This window comes from Hippocampus bargibanti, linkage group LG11 (genome assembly GCF_051943395.1).
Source record: "Hippocampus bargibanti isolate YZ-2025 linkage group LG11, ASM5194339v1, whole genome shotgun sequence".
Lineage (NCBI taxonomy): Eukaryota > Metazoa > Chordata > Actinopteri > Syngnathiformes > Syngnathidae > Hippocampus > Hippocampus bargibanti.
In genome coordinates, this window is record NC_142744.1 from 22,198,916 (window position 1) to 22,218,561 (window position 19,646).

The 19,646-nt window shown below is 46.8% G+C and overlaps 1 protein-coding gene and 1 pseudogene across 5 annotated transcripts in view; both read right to left on the bottom strand.

Moving 5' to 3' along the window:
* Window positions 1–19,646, bottom strand: part of LOC148891941 (class I histocompatibility antigen, F10 alpha chain-like) — a 43,169-nt gene that overhangs the window by 23,045 nt on the left and 478 nt on the right. For 4 of the 5 annotated variants that reach the window (XM_089007471.1, XM_089007470.1, XM_089007472.1 and 1 more), the window contains one exon: window positions 5,762–6,028. In XM_089007471.1, the coding sequence (XP_088863597.1) occupies window positions 5,762–6,028 (267 nt within the window). Of the gene's footprint in view, window positions 1–5,761; window positions 6,029–13,362; window positions 13,483–19,646 lie in introns of all 5 variants that reach the window. The other variant, XM_089007476.1, reaches the window with a different exon arrangement.
* LOC148891942 (uncharacterized) lies at window positions 2,090–5,597 on the bottom strand (annotated as a pseudogene).

Sequence of the window (19,646 nt, forward strand, 5' to 3'; positions counted from 1 at the left end):
GCATGGGAAGAGTTCGGTGAGGCCATGGAAGCCGACTTCCGGACCGCTTCGAGGAAATTCTGGTCCACCATCCGGCGTCTCGGGAGGGGAAAGCAGTGCACCACTAACACTGTGTACAGTGAGGGTGGGGCGCTGCTGACTTCGACTCGAGACGTCGTGAACCGGTGGGCAGAGTACTTCGAAGACCTCCTCAACTCCACCAACACGCCTTCCTTGGAGGAAGCAGTGTCTGGGGACTCCGAGGTGGGCCCTCCGATCCTTGTGACTGAAGTCACCGAGGTGGTTAAAAAGCTCCTCGGTGGCAAGGCCCCGGGGGTGGATGAGATCCGACCGGAGTTCCTAAAGGCTCTGGATGTTGTGGGGCTGTCCTGGCTGACACGCCTCTGCAACATTGCGTGGTCATCGGGGAGAGTGCCTCTGGAATGGCAGACCGGGGTGGTGGTCCCCCTTTTTAAAAAGGGGGACCGGAGGGTGTGTTCCAACTACAGAGGGATCACACTCCTCAGCCTCCCTGGAAAGGTCTATTCAGGGGTCCTAGAGGGGCGGGTCCGTCGGAAAGTCGAGCCTCAGATTGAGGAGGAACAGTGTGGTTTTCGTCCCAGCCGCGGAACAGTGGACCAGCTCTACACCCTTAGCAGGGTCCTCGAGGGCGCATGGGAATTCGCCCAACCACTCTACATGTGTTTTGTGGACTTGGAGAAAGCGTTTGACCGTGTCCCTCGTGGAGTTCTGTGGAGGGTACTTCGGGAGTATGGGGTACAGGAGAGGCTGATACGGGCCGTTCGGTCTCTATATGACCGATGTCAGAGTCTGGTTCGCATTGCCGGCAGTAAGTCGGAACCGTTTCCAGTGAGGGTTGGGCTCCGCCAAGGCTGCCCTTTGTCACCGATTCTGTTCATAACCTTTATGGACAGAATTTCTAGGCGCAGCCGAAGCGTTGAAGGTTTCCGTTTTGGTAGCCTCAGTATAGCATCTCTGCTTTTTGCAGATGATGTTGTACTGTTGGGGCCTTCAAGTGGAGCTCTCCAACTCTCGCTGGAGCGTTTCGCAGCCGAATGTGAAGCGGCTGGGATGAGAATCAGCACCTCCAAATCTGAGACAATGGTTCTCAGTCGGAAAAGGGTGGAGTGCCCTCTCCGGGTCGGGGAGGAGATTTTGCCTCAAGTGGAGGAGTTTAAGTATCTGGGTGTCTTGTTCACGAGTGAGGGTGAAAGGGATCGAGAGGTCGACAGGCGGATCGGTGCGGCGTCTGCCGTGATGCGGACTTTGTACCGATCTGTCGTGGTGAAGAAGGAGCTGAGCCAAAAAGCAAAGCTCTCAATCTACCGGTCGATCTACGTCCCAACCCTCATCTATGGTCACGAGCTATGGGTTGTGTCCGAAAGAACGAGATCCCGGATGCAAGCGGCCGAAATGAGCTTTCTCCGTCGGGTGTTCGGGCTCTCCCTTAGAGATAAGGTGAGAAGCTCGGTCATCCGGGAGGGGCTCAAAGTCGAGCCGCTTCTCCTCCACATCGAGAGGAGCCAGATGAGGTGGCTCGGGCATCTGATTAGGATGCCCCCGGGACGTCTCCCTCGTGAGGTGTTCCGGGCATGCCCCACTGGCAGGAGACCCCGGGGACGACCCAGAACACGCTGGAGAGACTATGTCTCCCAGCTGGCATGGGAACGCCTCGGGATCCGCCAGGACAAGCTGGAAGAAGTGGCTGGGGAGAGGGAAGTCTGGGCTTCCCTACTGAAGCTGCTGCCCCCGCGACCCGACCCCGGATAAGCGGCAGAAGATGGATGGATGGATGGATGGACTTCTTTTACACTTGGTCAATTTCTTGTGAGTTGTCAAATTCTATAATCATCTTTGAATGGCTTTTTATAAGGCATTGACTTTGGAATGCTCATTTTAGTAATTGCATTTTTACCATCTTATGACTCTGGTTTATACTGATCTGGTCTCAGGCTCCTAGGATCCCTCTGTCCCCATCTAGTGGTCGAATTGGGAATTTGCACCAGGACTTAAAACATCCAATTTCATTTCCTTAATTCTTGGGCCTCTTCTCCTGCCTGACGAGGCGCGTTACCTTGACACACCCTCCTTGGTTTAAGGACTGTCTGATGATACCCCAGGTATCATCAGACCAGGTGCCAACAGTTGTCTCACCAGAGGCTGGGGAGCCAAGTCGGACAGTGCTTCCACCAGCATTTCATAAGCTGGGGAAGGGGGTGGGACCTCCTTGGGAACCCACAGGGGAGGCGAGGTCGGTGAGAAACTAGAGTCAGGAGGGTCCGTGGAAGCCGTATAGTCGATCGTAACGTCGGACATATCGTCAGACAAGGGCACGAACCAAGGGGTTGTACCCTCTATGGCAACCTTGCTGCCCCGATCCGGCCTTCCCTCATCATCGGACACATCCTTCACCTTATACCCTGTTCTAACCGTTACCTCCACCTCCGCAGGGAGCTGCCACACAGGGTACCATGGTACAACTGTGGGGCTAGCTGCAATGCAGCAGCCACTGTCACTGTGTGTCATCATTTGAAAGGAGCCGTCAGGTAAGCGCCAAGTCATACGGATCAGAGGGTATATTCTTCCCACTGGGTCGAATTCATCACTCGGGATGTGAGGGTCACTTGGTTATCTGTAACAAAGTACCTTTGCCAGCCAGGTCAGCAAATCCAGGCCACTTCCAAATTGGTGTTGCATCTAGTTGGGCTCTATAAATACGACTCATGTGTAACCCATCTGGCACAAGCCAAAATTCACGTTCCCGACTCAACGGAGAAGGGAAACAGCAATAGCCCATAATGGTCTTCCCTACGACCCACGCAGATCGAATCGACGTGGTCCCGCACAGGGCACATCTTGGCAGAGGGCCACCCTGTAACATACACAAAGTCAATGTGGCCATGTTTATTACACCATGTTTTGTGCAATTTTGGGTGTTTCTTGTCGTAAGTGTCACGGTTTGCAAGGTGGTGATGCCGGGTGCGGACCCCATAAATCAGGCAGGAGGGAGCAGGAGGTTGTTTGACAAATTGTATTAAAATAAAGGTCAGCAGGAACAAAATGTAAAACATCAAAATGATCTGAACAGAAAAAAGTATCAAAAGAAAACCAAGTGTAAAAGTCCGCCAAGGTTAAACAAACACATGCACAGCATACAATGCATGCGATTGCAGACAAAGCATGCAACAAATAATGAACCAACACCAGGTCGTGCCGGGAGTCCTTGTAAGTGTCACTGATTAAAACGACCAGCACCTGCGAGGCTACAGGCAGGGCTGACGTCGCTATCCGTTGGGCGCCAATCCGAACGTGGCAGTCCGCCACTGATCGGGACGACCAGCACCTGTGCAGGTGCTGGCGCGGCCGACAGTGCCACCCGTTGGTCGCCAACCAGATCATGACAGTAAGGTATCCCCCACAGGGGAGTGCTCGTTTTCCTCAAACCCAGTTTGGCATTTACAATTATGCCGTGGCCACGAAGCCCTACGGCTCATGAAAGGAGTAACTTGTACTCGTACCGTATTATCATTCCGAGGTGGGAGGGTAAAGAAAGGAACATATGTAAAAAACCAGGCAATTAGAACCAATTGGTCACTGAAACCTAGCCAAAGGAGTATTGATATAACACCCCATATACTACCCCATATTATCAATTTCGCTGTTTACATTATCCAAACTTTGTTGCCGCTTCCATAAGGGTTTCTTTGTGATCGAATGACTAAGGTCATAATGTACAAGGCCAATTCTATCGCCAATGTTCCTTCTAATATTATCGCTCCGTATATTATCTCGAAAATTATTATTGAAGCTATGTCTAACACTACCCAACAAAGTAATACAAATGTCTCTGCAATGCCTGTCGGTGTGTCATACTTGACTGTAATCCTTCCATGCATGTATACCACGAAGCAGCCAAGTCCTAAGGTGTAGGTGCAATACCAGAATCTAAGAATCAGGACTTTTGCTACTGTAACCATCAGGACTATCGGCCGCGTTGGTTGATTGAATTGCCATTGACCAGTACAACTATAATTTAACCAAATTAAGACAAATAGCCAATATTCTAATTCATTACGCACATCCTTCAAGGCACCTGGTCGTTCGAAGGTGTTATTTGAATTGTTACCGCAAGCCATTGGTTCGTAAGGTTACCTCCCACCACGGAATGTGCGTAGTGCCAGAGCAGAAACCCGTCTGAGCTTCTACTCGCAGAGCGCTGGTCTTTATATGTGAGGTGGCACTGCCCTTATCCTCAGCTTCTCCTTCTTAGCTGGTTCCCCATTCGTTGGAGTCGCCTGGGCACTTGGCTCTGCTCTCTTCAGGAACCGCCCTTTGTCAGTTACTGGCATCCATTTCGACATCTTCCTCTGCTGCTTCCTCAGCCGTAGCGTCGTTCCTTTCCTAATTTCCTGTGAATCCCCACCATGTTCGGCTATAATCTCTCTTGTATTCTTCGCTCCATGTTTCTAATATACCTTTTACTGTTTTGTTCGCCTTCAGGCTGGTGCAATTGTAAATCCAATTGGTCAAAATCGTGAATTTCTTCATAAGGGCATTTAGGTGAAATGCCATATAATGTCATATATCAAAGGTTTAAACTTATTTTGGTAATGCAATCTTTGGTTCTGTTACTCAGGAGTCATGTTTTTTCTTAGCAAGCTTCTCTTCGTCATTCTCGTCACTAATCACAACCGGGGGGGCTAACGTCCCTTTGAATTTGCAGGGGGCAATCTTAACAGCCGTTTTCTCGCGGAACGCAAGGTAGATACTTTATCCTGCAGGTGTAGCAAATGAAAGAGTCCAGTGGGCCTACTTCCCCTCCTGCTTGGAGGTTGATTGACTCAGTAAGGCCGTGATCATTCCATCTTGCAGTAGCTGGGTTCCCACTCCCGCAGACAACACAGCCGACGTCGGCCTGTCTCCACGAAAAGTCCTCCACAGCGTCCGATAAAAATCCCCGGCGGGTATTCTCCAAGAGCCTTAAAGCTCTTCCGGCCTTTATTCCATTCCAGGTCCTCCGTGTGATAATGGCCCCCTTTACCATGGCCAACTGAATAAATGGGGGTACGGTTTGTTCCATCTTAAAGGTTCTTGATCTTGGTTTTTATTCCCTGGCTTTTTAGTCCCTTGGACACCTCTCGTGTTGAGGCGCACTGTGTTTCTGTCTAAAATCTCTTCAACGATGTCGGACTGGTCGTATTTGGTCTTAACTGCTTGAGAGCCAGCAGAGTCACGCGATTTGATCCACACTCTCTGTCCAACTGCAAGCGGGCACTCCTTTTTCTGAGGGTCGGTCTTTGCTGATAGCGGAAGCTTTAATGGGGCGTAGATTCAGCTACTCTGAGGGGGAAGACCGATTTGCTCTGCACCTCCCATTCATGTCGCTGACCAACTCCCCTTGTATATACAGTAAAGTCTCGTTATATCGATATTCAAAGGAGTCCGAAAAAATATCGATATAACCGGGACTATCGATATATCCGACCCTGTTTGCATGTAATTTTCTCTGTGCGTGCATAGAAATAGTATCGATATAACCGGGACTATCGATATATCCGATATCGATATAACGAGACTTTACTGTATATAGTTTCTTTCTGAAAAACTACAGAGTCCTTTGGCAACACAAAATAAACGGGACGCTATATATATATATATATATATATATAAAATTGGGTTCCTTCAAGAAATTTACATTTTTTGACAATTATCAATTATCAGGGTGTCGAGGCTAAGGAGGTCGGAATGGAAGTTTACCCACCATCTGATTGGTTGAATCTCTCCTGAAGTATTCGCATGTTGACGTTTCCATAGTGTTCCTGTCGTTCCCAGAAAGTCGTTTGCTTTTGCCAGTAGTTCGGATCTTCGAGGAGGATGGCATCCATCCAGTGTTGTTTGGCTACGGCCTTCTTGGTGCGGCTGTCATAGTATTCCGTTATCACACCGTCCACCACCACCGCCGCCATCATGGACGGAAGACGTGGGATGTTGCTGGTCACCGTGTATACGTGCCACAGAGAGTGGAGGTCTGCAAACAATAAAAAGCATTTCTTTGCATGACAGATCAAAAATGTCATCAATATTTTGACAACTAATTGATTGATACTCGGGAGGTGTGTGCCATTTCATACATTATACAATTATATATTTCAATATGCAAATAAAACCCCTGAATCCCATACCGGATCGGTCAAGGCCCGGGTTAACAACGGCCGCCATTGGCACTGTTGACCTTCAGGGTGCCGGTGGAAAAATGGACTACTGTTGGTCGAAGAAGGAGAGGAGGGAGGTGTGCCCATAGGAAAAGAGAGAAATGGAGTGCCAATGGTATAGAACTAAGAGGAGGAACGTTTAATGTCATCACATCGGCGAAATCGTGTCGGCGACATCATGTCGGCGACATCTCGGCAGCAGTGGGCCCGACGCCCCGTTCTCTCCGCCGCGATGCCGGCGACGCGATGACAGTTCGTTCGGCCGTTGGCGCTCGGGCACACGGGGTCGGTGCGCAGAGAACGCCGCGTCGGCCCACGTCGCCACCGCCCATTCGCCAATCGCAGGGCAAAATATATATATATATATATATATATATATATATATATATATATATATATATATATATATATACACACAGTAAGGTCTCGTTATATCGATATCGGTTATATCGATAGTACTGCTTATTACGATTCTATTTCTATGAACGCAAGGAGAAAATTTACATGCCGCAGGATCGGATATATCGATAGTCCGGTTATATCGAAAATGAGCACAAAGACATCATCCAGTGTGGGTCCTTGGGCAAGACCCTTTACACTAATGCCTACCTACATACAATGATGAAAGACAATAAATGGAATGACATGCCAGCTCAGTCGTCGCCCGGCAAAACATGGTCTGCGTCAGGTGCTGGGGAACCAGAGCACCTTGATGAAAAATGGGCTACTGGAACAAAGCGGAGATGGACGAGATGCGATAACATGGCTCTGTTGGAATGCTACTACTCAAGCAACCCTAGGGGTTACATGCGGAGAATGGGGGCTGAATGGAAAGGAGTCCAAGATGGTGCCCGAGTAGGCAGCCGTCAGCAAGTGCTCTGATGAGCCTTGCTTTTTTTGTTGTTTTTGTCTTGTTTTTGTGTTTTCTTTTGTCACTTTGTGTTGTGCGTCGTGTGGAACGGATACGGATTGTTTTTCAGCATTTTTGACCACGACATTCATCAAGGACGAGACTGTGCTGAGCGGTTGCGCCTTTTCGGCAGCATGAATATGCCAGTACTGTTTTTGAAAGGGAGGAATGTCGGCACCATTCGACTGTCATCGCTGGACAGCTCTGGGGCCATTGTGTTTTTTTGCGCCTGTAATGGGCAGCATCTTCACAGCCCCGCTTTCTTCAGTGGAAGGTCGGTGCTGTTGGACAGTCTGCGGCTGGATGGATACATGGCTTGAGGAGCCCGCGATAAGAAGGAAGGAGTGTCAGCGCAGATGCCGATGCGTATATGGAACTGTCGTGGGATGGAATTGAAGCTGATTTATGGGGGACAGGAGATGTGAGACAATCTCTTTTCGTCAATGGATGCTACAGCTGCGTGTTTGCTTTCAACATTTAGTTTGTAGTTGACGTGCACATTCCACCATGATGTCCCTGATCCACTGGTGAAGATACGCTTTGATCTTCTCCTCTTTCATCTGGAACTGCTTTATGTAACAAAGAGGGTACAGAAAGTGCTTAAGAATGAATGTCTCTCTATGTCTTTGTGTTGTCATGTTATTTGTTATTTAGTTTGTTTTTGTTCTTTTTACTTCAAGACGGCGCCGCGAGAGTGGCTGCCTTTCCAGCAGGTCTTGTGTTTTGCTTTTCTACTTTCATTTCTTTCATAACTTTGCTGCTGTGAAATGTAAATTTCTCCACTGTGAGACTAATAAAGGCAAATCCAATGGTTACTTCGAAACCCACAGTCACGGTTGACCACGAAACAACTAGTAGCTCAGTGTTCCAATATCCACAAACGGCAATTGCTATCACAACTTGAGATTGATGAGGTACAACACAAATTCCGAGGTGAAGGGCCCCAGGCTGCCACATTAGAGGAAGAGGTTCAGCCAGAGATTCGGAGGCAAGCCCCAATGAATGATGAGATTGGGAGGCCAGCCCCAATGAAATGCTGAGCGAAGCAGCAACTCACTTGAGAGATAAGATCATGGCAAGAATGAAAACTGGGCAACTAAGAAACCAATTACAACGGCTATGTAATGTACCACCTGAAAGTCTCATGGAAACTGTGAATGCAGCACTGAGAACGATCCCGACCGGAACGATCACGGAAACCAATGAGCTGATATACGCCTCAGCATCAGTGATCCTAGAGATGCTTGGCTACAAGAGCCACCATGAGAGGCACGAGATTTGTTACCCACCATGGAAAAGACGGTTGGAGGCTAAGATCAAGGCGGCTCGGAAAGTTGTGAGTCAATTGACGGAGACCCAGAGAGGTGTGAATAAAAGGCCAATACCCAAGAGGTACATGCAGATAACCATACCTGAAGCACTCGAAACTCCCAAACAAAGGCTCCAGGCCTTGTCCAGTCGCCTAAAGAGGTACACAAAAGAGAATGGGGCCAGAAGAATAAACAGGCTGTTCGCAACACAACCTGCGAAAGTGTACGCTCAGTGGCAGGGTTCGAAGAGCAGAGCAGACCCTCCAAAGCTGGAAACTGAAAGATACTGGAAAGGCATATGGGAGAAGGAGGTCGCACATAACAGCAGTGGACAATGGCTGGTGACTCTGAAAGAGGAGCACAGCAACTTCCCTGAACAGAACCCAGTTACTATCACAGCGGCAGATATACAAGAAAGAGTCTCAGGCATGAAAAACTGGACGGCACCAGGCCCAGATATGGCCCACACCTACAACTATCCGCCAATAACCTGGCTCTCCACAACATGGAAGCTGATGTCAGGCATCATTGCGGCTAAGATAAGTGGACACATGGATCAATACATGAGCAAAGCACAGAAAGGCATTGTCTTGGCAAACTACAAATATGGCCGAAGCTGTAGCCCAAAGATGAGTGTCTTGTGTGATATCATGAGAGGCTGGCTCTCAGCGGGACAGGACAAGAAGTGCAATGGACGACAGGTTTGGATACAAACAAAGGTTTTAATCAAAGGTTTCAGGGGGGATTCACAAGCAACAGAGGTTTGAATAGTGTCTCTTCCAATACTTAAATCAAAATAAAGTCTCTTCTGAGGTAAAACTGAAGACAGAGTTCTTTTCCAAGAGTCTCTAGGCCTCACCCCTCTTGACGTCCTCCTCATGTAGCCTAGCCACCTTAGCAAGGTCCAAATCCAGTGTCCTGTCGTGTGGTCCCAACTGGCAATGAGTTCGACGCAGCAATCAACTTCTTCACAGAGCACAGCAATCGAGCTAGTCTTTCCCCAAGCTGCACACTCAGAGGCTCTCTGCCTTAAGAGCCTTGCCTGCCAATCCCGCCCTGATCAGCTGCAGGTGTGTGGTTTTAATTGCTGCCTTCCACCAGATGGGGCCAAGACTCTCTCTGGGTGGAGCCATCTTAGGGGGATGTATTTGCCCTCCAGGACACAGCCTCTCGTGACATCACACTTGGTAAACTACAAATATGGCCGAAGCTGTAGTCCAAAGATGAGTGGCACCATTTTTCCCCCAGAGGAGAGAGCTGGAATGAAGGCAGGTGTGCCAGCAGCTGAAAGCCATTCAGAAATCAGGAAGGCTCTCACCAGAAGAAACCACTCATTAAAATAGTCAGTTGCTACACTGCTCAGCGTTCGGTTCGGTTCAAGTACTGCTCTAGGAGTTTACCAAGACAGTGGAGTTCAACTGTGTAAAGACCAGGGTGGCTGACGGTGAGAGAACCTGTTAACACAGTCAAAACCCTTTTCAAGTTAGGGGGAGAACTCAAAAAACCAACATAACTTCACAGTGAAAAACCGCAGTGAAAATCCACAGTGAAAAACCGGTTCCCCCCACTGGACCACAGTAAACCCCCCCCCCCCACTGGCCAACAGTGAAAAAACAGTGAAAAAAAAGAAGTTCTGGAAACCAGGATAGTCCTGGCCCCCTGACTAAAGATTAAACAGCTTAAATTCACCCAGTTCCCTCCAACTCCACCTGAATTGTGAGTATGGCCGACAAGAAGGCAGTTGACCAGCTTAAGACTGAGAGGACAACTGCAAAAGCATCATTCACCCGCCTGGTTAACAGCCTCACAAGGAACCATGATGACTTGTCTGAGGAGGAGCTCAGAGACAGTTTTAAGACGCTCATCGCAGCAGCTGACACAGTTATGGAAGCCAATGACAAGGTAGAGGCCAAACTCCTGATACAGCTAAGAGATGGGGAAACAGAACTCACTGAAGTGCAGCAAGAAGATCTGGACAATACTTCAATAGAATGTGTGTCAAAGGTTTATTTCAGAAGGTCTTGTGGAACAAGTTTGGAAAAAATGAAGTATCCATAGCTCTTCTGACAACAGAGGAGGAGTGCAGACGCACCACTGCTGTGGACCCTGAGGATATGAACCTGGATGGATACCAGTTCTTGCTGAACCACCTTGAAGGATTAATGAAGACTGCAAAAGAGGTATATAGCCGGTGGAGACAATGGATTCCTGAAGATACAGTAGCTGAAATCCTGACAACCTTAAAAGCCCTGGAAATTCAAGCCACCAAGCTTGTCTCCAAAAAGGCTGACTTCATACAAGACGGGGTAAAGGAAGAGGTCACGAAGGAACCAATTACGTCCAGTCACCCCGTACCAGCCATCAAGTTGAAGCCAACAACCCTTCCTAAATTCACCGGAATCAAACGTGACTTCCACAGGTGGAAAAGGGACTGGGAAGCGCTCCAAAGACAAGGTGAGCCAACCGGTTCCAGGGAAGTGCAAAGGGCCCAATTGCTGGACAGTGTTGAAGACAAGATCAGGAAAGACCTTCTTCTCACCACCCATATCACTGCTGATGACATCTTCGTGTTCTGGAGTATCGCTGTGGCAACCGGACGTCCATTGCTATAGAGATTGTGGAGAAGCTGCAGAGAATACAAACCGTCAAAAGCAACCAGCCACGAAGAGTAGTGGAGCTAATCCAAGCTGTGGAGAAAGCACTTCAAGATCTCAGTGAGCTCGGGGACACTGGCGCTATCAAAAACCCACTCATGACCAGGTTGATTGAGGGGAAACTCCCAGCACCTCTCAGAAAGGAATAGCTCATGTATGCAGCAGATCCCAGTAATGCTGTAACTCCAGTCAACAGGTTTGACGGTTTGTTGGACTTCCTGAAAGGGCAAGAGAGTATTTATGAGCAGCTGGAACAATTGGATGAGGAACCAAATAAGGGACAATCGAAGCCTGAGCCAAGATATGCCAGGACGAAAAACCACCAGGGCATGTGATGACCGCAATGGCTGTGTTGTCTGCGGAGATGGGAAGCACAGGAAGAAACTCTACTACTGCATGCAGTTCCGGGCATTGCAGCTTGCAGACAAGAAAGCTGCTGTTAAGAAGCTGGGAGCATGCAACAGATGTCTTGATGTCCATAATGTCAGTTCAGACTGCAAAGATGACTTCCTATGCACCAACCATGCCTGCAAGGATGAACATGCACCTGAGCATCATTTCTACCTCTGTCCGAACAAGAAAAGCAGCTCAGCACAGAAGAAGAGCAAACCTGGCTCCATGGATGGCAAAAGCAGGAAAACGTACACAGAGGAACAAGAAGACTTTGTCAAGAGGCTTTCCCCAGAGGTGGCAAGGCAGTTTCATGATGCCTTCTCCAATGCTGCAACCAAGATGTTAAACACAAAAGCTAAATCAGGACTTTTAGAAGGAAGTGGATTGCAGGAACTGCCAGTGATGATGATGTTATTGGAAGTCACCGCAAATGCTGGACAAAAGATTGGAACACTGATTGACCTGGCGTCTGACACCAATTACATCACCCACACGACTGCAGACAAACTGAACCTCAGGAGCGAAGACATATCACTCTCATCGTACACGCTGTTGGAGGAATGAAGACCATTGTGGAGACAAAGCGGTACCTCTTGAAGATCAGAGTGAGGACTCCAAAAGGCACTCTTAAATCGCATCAATTGGTCTGTTATGGTCTAGACAATATTGCAATATTGCAATATTTACAAAAGTGTTGACTCCAAACGGCTACAGAAACCCTTTCCGGATGTCCCACTTGGAGCTCTGACAAGACCAGATGAAGTCAATCTGCTTATAAGCCACAGAGAGGGCCAGCTAGCACCTAAACGGATCAGAGTTATTGGAGACCTTGTGCTGTGGGACGGGCCATTGGGGATGACAGTCGGAGGCTCTCATCCTGGACTCTTTGAAGACCTTACTGTGTCCGCCCACATGTCCAGGGCTCACTTTGCAAGATCAATGAGGTCTGCTACCTTAAAGTACGAAGAACTCACTTGCCCAGCTAGAACAAACCCTCCCAACACTCATGTTCACGCCAAGCTCCAGAGGTCAAGCACTTCAACCACCTACCGGGACTTCCTAGAGTGGTGGAAATGGGACAGTATTGGTGCAGCATGTGATCCAAAGTGTGGAGGATGCCGCTGCGGAAAATGTCCACCAGGCGGCAAAGAGATGACTCTCGCAGAAGAACGGGAACTTGAAGTAGTAAGGGACGGCCTCACCTATGTCGCAGAGGACCACCACAGCAAAGAGCCAGACTGGCATGACAGGTATCCCTGGGTGGAGGACCCCATTTCCTTTCCAAACAATGGAAAAATTGTTGAGGCTACATTCCTGAGAACAGAAAAACAATTGGCCAACAGAACGGAGTGGAAGGTGGCTTATGCTGCACAAATCCATGATATGGTAAATAGAAAAGCAGCCCTCAAACTACCCAAAGGCACCATCACCAGTTGGGATGGACCAGTTTGGTATCTCAGTCACCTCATTGCTCCAAACCCACACTCGGTTACAACTCCAATAAGAATTGTCTGGAATAGCAGTCAAAGGTGCAGAGGTGTCAGCATGAATGACCTGCTGGTGAAAGGCCCTGATGTCCTTAACCAGATTCGAGCTGTACTGCTCAGATTCAGATGTGGAGTTCATGCTGCCCTGGGAGACATAAAAAAGAACTCCGTCTGGCTGGAAGACCAAGAAGTGCATCTTCACAGATTCCTCTGATGAGATACTGAGAATGAGGACCTGGGGAAATATGCGATTTCAAGAGTGAACATAGGAGACAAACCTGCAGGGTGCATAGCGCAACTGGCAATGCGTGAAACTGCAAACCTCCCTCTCTTTGCCCACCTCGAAGAGGAACGTCTAGTGATTCATAACGACAGCTACGTTGACGACATCCTTACTTCACACAACAACCTTGTCCAGCTAAACGCCATCACAGCCAATGTGGAGAGGATCCTGAAGGCCGGAGGTTTTGAGCTGAAGCCATGGGTCTTCTCTGGGCAAAGTGGGAGGAAGGAGCGCTGTAATGTAATGCTTTCATTCCTTTCATCACTTTGCTGCTGTGAAATGTAAATTTCTCCACTGTGAGACTAATAAAGGCATATCCAATCCAATCCAATCCAATCCAATCCAATCCAATGAGGAAAGGACAAAGACCATCATCCTACCAAATCAGATGGGCAATGATGACAACAAAGCACATGGTCTGAGCTACAGAGTTGAAGACGATATGTCAGCTCCATGTCAGAATTGGAATCAACTTCTCTAAGAGGAAACAAAAGATGCGGCTGCGTGAACACCTTCTGAAAGACGAGATCAGAGCCATGACACCCAACCCTTTGACGCGAAGAGAACTTCTCAGTCAAGTGTGAGGACTGTACGATCCAGTTGGCCTTGTGACTCCTACCAAGCAAAAGGGAGCCATTCTGGTGCGGAGGGCATTTCAAGAGGCAAAGGCTGAAAGCTGTCCAGTCAAAGACACATGGGACATTGCACTCTTAGATGGACTCAGAGATGATGCAATCGATCTTTTCGAGGAGTACCAGCAACTCAGTACGATAATGTTCACTAGGGCTCTAACTCCCAAATGCTTCATTACTGAACCACCCTCTGCGGTCACATTCTCTGATGGAAGTGAGCATGCTTATGGCACAGTGATGTATTTGAAATGGACCACAGACCAGGGTCCCATCATTAGACTGGTCGAATCCAAAGCAAAATTAACTCCCTTGGACCACAAAGGTGATGCTGTCAAAGCAGAAATGTGTGGGGCAGTGCTTGCCTCACGACTCAGAAAATTCTTCGAACTGCACAGCCAAATCCAAGCCAGAAAGTGGTTTCATTTTGTTGACAGTCAAATAGTCCTTGGAGCAATACAACGGGAAAGCTATGGCTATCAGACATTTTTTTGCTAATCGGATCGGAGAGATTCAAAGCAGCACAGCAGTAAAGGACTGGTGGTGGATCCCTGGGTCACAAAACATTGCAGATGTCATCACCAGAGGAGCAAGCCCTCAGGATCTGGATGCACATCCAGAGTGGCAAAATGGACCCCTGTTCTTGAGCCTACCAGAAAGTGAATGGCCAACCAAATTTGCCAAGGAACTAGCAACCACCGCCAGAGAGAGCATCAACAAGTTGCAGAGAAAAACATTTGCTGCTGTGTTGACAAGGTCCCAAGCTTAGAAACAGTCTCTGGAAAAAGAGTCCAATCACACCCAAACAGAAAAGAGGAGACCGCCAAGAGGGTCAGTTGTCCAAAACCTTTTGGATGTCAAACGGTTCAGTGTGCTGACCAGACTGGTCAAAACAGTTGCAATGGTCTGGAGGGCGGCAAAAAAGTTCTCTCAACAAGTTCAAGCCTTGGACGGCCCAAAGTGGGAGGCAGTCTCCTCCAAAGGAGCCATCTCTGTGGAAGAAAGGAAAGATGCCCTGCGAGACATTTTTTTCAGCACAAGAGGGCGTAAACTTCCCAAATTCAACCACGAAAAGGCTGGTGGCCTACAAAGACCAGGACTCTGGACTATTAGTCTGTGGTGGCCGCGTGCAGACATTCAAAGACGACCACTGCTGTGTCCCACTCCTACCCCATGATGCTCGCAGTCGTACAGGAGTGGTCCATCGATGAGAAGGTTTCTTCAGCCGTCATCTGTACAAAAGTGAAGGTTTCGGACGTTTCGCCTCCTATCCAAGAGGCTTCGTCAGCGAACTAAAGTCTGACTGGTCGTATCGGCCCCATTTATATATCCCTAATGTCCAGACATGGTGGCGCCGGACACCGCTATGATAGGTCCCTACTCTCAGGTTGGGGGGGCAGAGGACCCTTCCCTGTGGCCCCACTGATTGTTCCTACATTCCTGACTAACGACTGGCCTATTACCCCCACTCCCACCGGTATCACCTCATCAACATAACGACCCTCATCAGCATTACGAAAGTTGCCTAACCTGTTTTGCCTAAGCAGGCTATTGTATGAACGATCCAAATTGAACCTCACCCCACCAGACCGGTTTAATGAAGGATTTTGTTGTTTTATAAGAATCGCTTCTTTTACCCCCCTTTCAAACCATCTATGTTTTTCGCTAAGATTTTAACCTCATTGTCATCAAATGAGTGGTTGCTAGCTTTTAGGTGCAAATGTACTGCCGATTGAGGTCCACTTATATTATCCCTGCGATGTTGATAAAGTCTTTTTTTGAGAATTTGTTGAGTCTCCCCAATGTACTGCTCTTTACAATTTTCATTCTTACAATGTATGGAATAAACTACATTACTTTGTTTTTCATTTGGTAGCCTATCTTTTGGATGCACTAATTTTTGCCTTAACGTGTTTATCGGTTTGAAATAAGTAGGAATTTTATGTTGCCAAAGGACTCTTTGTAATTTTTCAGAAACTCCTGCAATGTACGGTACTGCTACTCCTCTCCTTTTTGTATCTTGAGAATTATTGGTTTCATTCCCTATTCTTTCTTTCTGACATTTGTTAAATGACCACTGGATCTTTGAAGTAAACAACGGGAGCCGACTCCTCACTGGGAGCCTTTTATGGGAGACGACTGTTTTCTCCATTTCCCACGCTGTCTTCTGTTAAAGCCTCACGTGATTGGTCAAGATCCGTGGTAGAGGAGGGATGGGGGATGACAGACACATGCTGCAGTAAGGAGAAGGGGGAGGGGGTTAGAGCAGGGGTCTCAAACTCACGGCCGGCGGACCAACTGCGGTCCCCGAAATAATATTTTGCGGCCCGCCTTGATATGAAAGATTAATGTTAGTGCGGCCCGAATGATTGATACGAATGAAACTTGTGTGAAGCTGAACAAGTAGGCAAGAGAAGCCATGTTTAGGACATGTTCAATATTTTATTTATGTGAAGAAAGCCAAAGGTTAAAGAACTGTTAATACAGACATTTGAAACTGTATTAAACTAATTAGTTTTCCTGTGGTTTTCTCAGTCGTCTGTATCTGTATACTGCATGTTTTGGGTATTTTAGATGCTCCAGACATGGTGGCGCCGGACACCGCTATGATAGGTCCCTACTCTCAGGTTGGGGGGGCAGAGGACCCTTCCCTGTGGCCCCACTGATTGTTCCTACATTCCTGACTAACGACTGGCCTATTACCCCCACTCCCACCGGTATCACCTCATCAGCATAACGACCCTCATCAGCATTACGAAAGTTGCCTAACCTGTTTTGCCTAAGCAGGCTATTGTATGAACGATCCAAATTGAACCTCACCCCACCAGACCGGTTTAATGAAGGATTTTGTTGTTTTATAAGAATCGCTTCTTTTACCCCCCTTTCAAACCATCTATGTTTTTCGCTAAGATTTTAACCTCATTGTCATCAAATGAGTGGTTGCTAGCTTTTAGGTGCAAATGTACTGCCGATTGAGGTCCACTTATATTATCCCTGCGATGTTGATAAAGTCTTTTTTTGAGAATTTGTTGAGTCTCCCCAATGTACTGCTCTTTACAATTTTCATTCTTACAATGTATGGAATAAACTACATTACTTTGTTTTTCATTTGGTAGCCTATCTTTTGGATGCACTAATTTTTGCCTTAACGTGTTTATCGGTTTGAAATAAGTAGGAATTTTATGTTGCCAAAGGACTCTTTGTAATTTTTCAGAAACTCCTGCAATGTACGGTACTGCTACTCCTCTCCTTTTTGTATCTTGAGAATTATTGGTTTCATTCCCTATTCTTTCTTTCTGACATTTGTTAAATGACCACTGAGGGTACCCACAGTTAGTGAGTGCGCTCCTGATATGTTTAGACTCCTTTTCTCTACCTTCAGTGCTAGTTGGTATTAGTTTAGCCCTATGCTGGAGGGTTCTGATAACTCCTAGTTTATGTTGTAAAGGGTGGTTAGAGTCAAAAAGTAAGTATTGGTCAGTGTGCGTAGCCTTCCTAAAGACTTCTGTTTTTAGCGCTCTGTCCTCTTTTATAATTACTTTACAATCCAAGAAGGCTAGTTGGTTCTCTTGAATGTCCTCACGAGTAAATTTAATGTTGAAGTCTACAGAGTTGAGGTGATCTGTGAAGGATTGAATTTCTTGTTTCTTAATTATGACAAAAGTATCGTCCACATATCTAAACCAGTGTCTAGGTTTTGTCCCTGGGAAGGATGTGAGGGCCTGTTTCTCCATCTCTTCCATGTAAAGATTAGCCACTATGGGTGAAACTGGTGAGCCCATAGCACAACCATGAATTTGTTTATAAATTTTTTCCCGAAATTGAAAATACGTAGTATTAAGGCAGATTTCTAATAATTGGCAGATGTGATCCGGTTTAAGTTTGGTTCTTTCATGCAGAGAAACATCCGCCAGTAGTCTCGTCCTCACCACTGAGACTGCTGCTGGGGTTGGGACAGATGTAAAGAGAGAAGTCACATCGTATGATGCCAAAGTTTCCTCAGGTTCCAATATGAGGTCTTTGATCCTCTCTACAAACTCTGTGGTGTTCTCTACGTGATATTTTGTGTTACCAACCAACGGAGCTAAAATCGTTTTTAAATATTTGGCTACATTGTATGTAGAGGAGTCAATGCTACAAACAATGGGTCTGAGGGGGAACCCTTCTTTATGTATTTTTGGCAGGCCATAGATACATGGCGTGGCCTCTCCCGGGTATAATCTAAAATACATATGTTTGTCTATATGTTTTCCTTTCTATAACTTTTGGAGACAGTCAATCATTTCTTTCTTGTATCTATTGGAAGGGTCCCTTTTTAGTTGCTCATACGTGTTAGAATCACTGATTAACCTATTTATTTTGTCTTCATAATCCAATGTGTTGAGAAGCACTGTGCATCTGCCCTTGTCTGCTGGCAAAATAGTAATATTTTTGTCTTTTTGTAGAGTAGTTAACGCCTTTCTCTCTTCTAATGTTATGTTGGACGGAGGAAGTTTGGCACTACTGAGAAGAGCTGATATTTTAATGCGTAGATCATCTGCCTCTGCATACGAAAGTTTGTTATTTTTAATAGCAGATTCAGTAGCTGTGATGTAATCTATTGTAGGTATAGTTTTAGGAGTCACTGAGAAATTTAAACCTTTGGTAAGTACCGCCTTTTCTGTCTCTGAGAGATCTCTGTCTGACAAATTTTTGATCCAATTCTGTCTGGACATTAGGGATATATAAATGGGGCCGATACGACCAGTCAGACTTTAGTTCGCTGACGAAGCCTCTTGGATAGGAGGCGAAACGTCCGAAACCTTCACTTTTGTACAGATGACGGCTGAAGAAACCTTCTCATCGACAGACTGATGAAGTCACTTCGAGGAGGAAGAAGAGGGAGAAAGGACAGCCTGGAGAGCACAGTTACCTGTGGTCTGCTGAAAACCGACATCCACCACAACTTCAAATAAAGAAAACTCAAAATATCCTTCCTGGATCTGGCTAAGTGAACTTTTATCATTTTTTTCACCTGTTTGCTGTCTGGCCACATAACGACACTTGCTGAATTCAAGGTGAAGAGAGCTAGATGCGATGAAAGGGACACTCTGCCTGCTCTTGGATTTGTACCTAGTAGCAAAGTTTATGCATTGTGTTGTTTTCTTTGAACAAGGTGATGTTCATGTGCAGCTCAGTTTGTGTAGCAGTAAAACATATCTATGTCTTGAATTAGAAAAAAAATCATATTTTTCAATCACGAGGGGTTCAGCGAATGCACATATGAAACTGGTGGGGTTCTGTAGTTCAAGGTTAAGAACCACTGGTATAGTATGATTATGTTAATAAATATTTTTACAGAGCCTGGTCGAAACGGAGTATTCCCCCCAAACTCCCACAGAGATTGCGAAAAGGCAGATGGAACGACAGTATTTAACACACGCGCGCGCACTCATCTGTATATAGCTCACGCACACACTTGTACATAGCTCAAACACATGCACACATCTATAAATAGATTTTTGTTCTGTGTATCTGGTTCTGAATCTGTTATAAATCTAAATAAATGTAGTTTTGTCATCCAGAGTATTTTTTTCTTTTGTTGTTTCATCGAAGTAAACTGACCAGGTGTTTGAGGTGTTCCTCGAAGTTAAAAATATGGTCCTTGATCACGTTTCTGCTCGAATTTGCTTCTCTGCAGAAAAAGCTCATTTTCTCTGCTTGTTGGGGAAAATCTGGCAAATATCAGGTTTCTAACGCTGTGTTGAATGTTTATGTGGTCCTAAAAC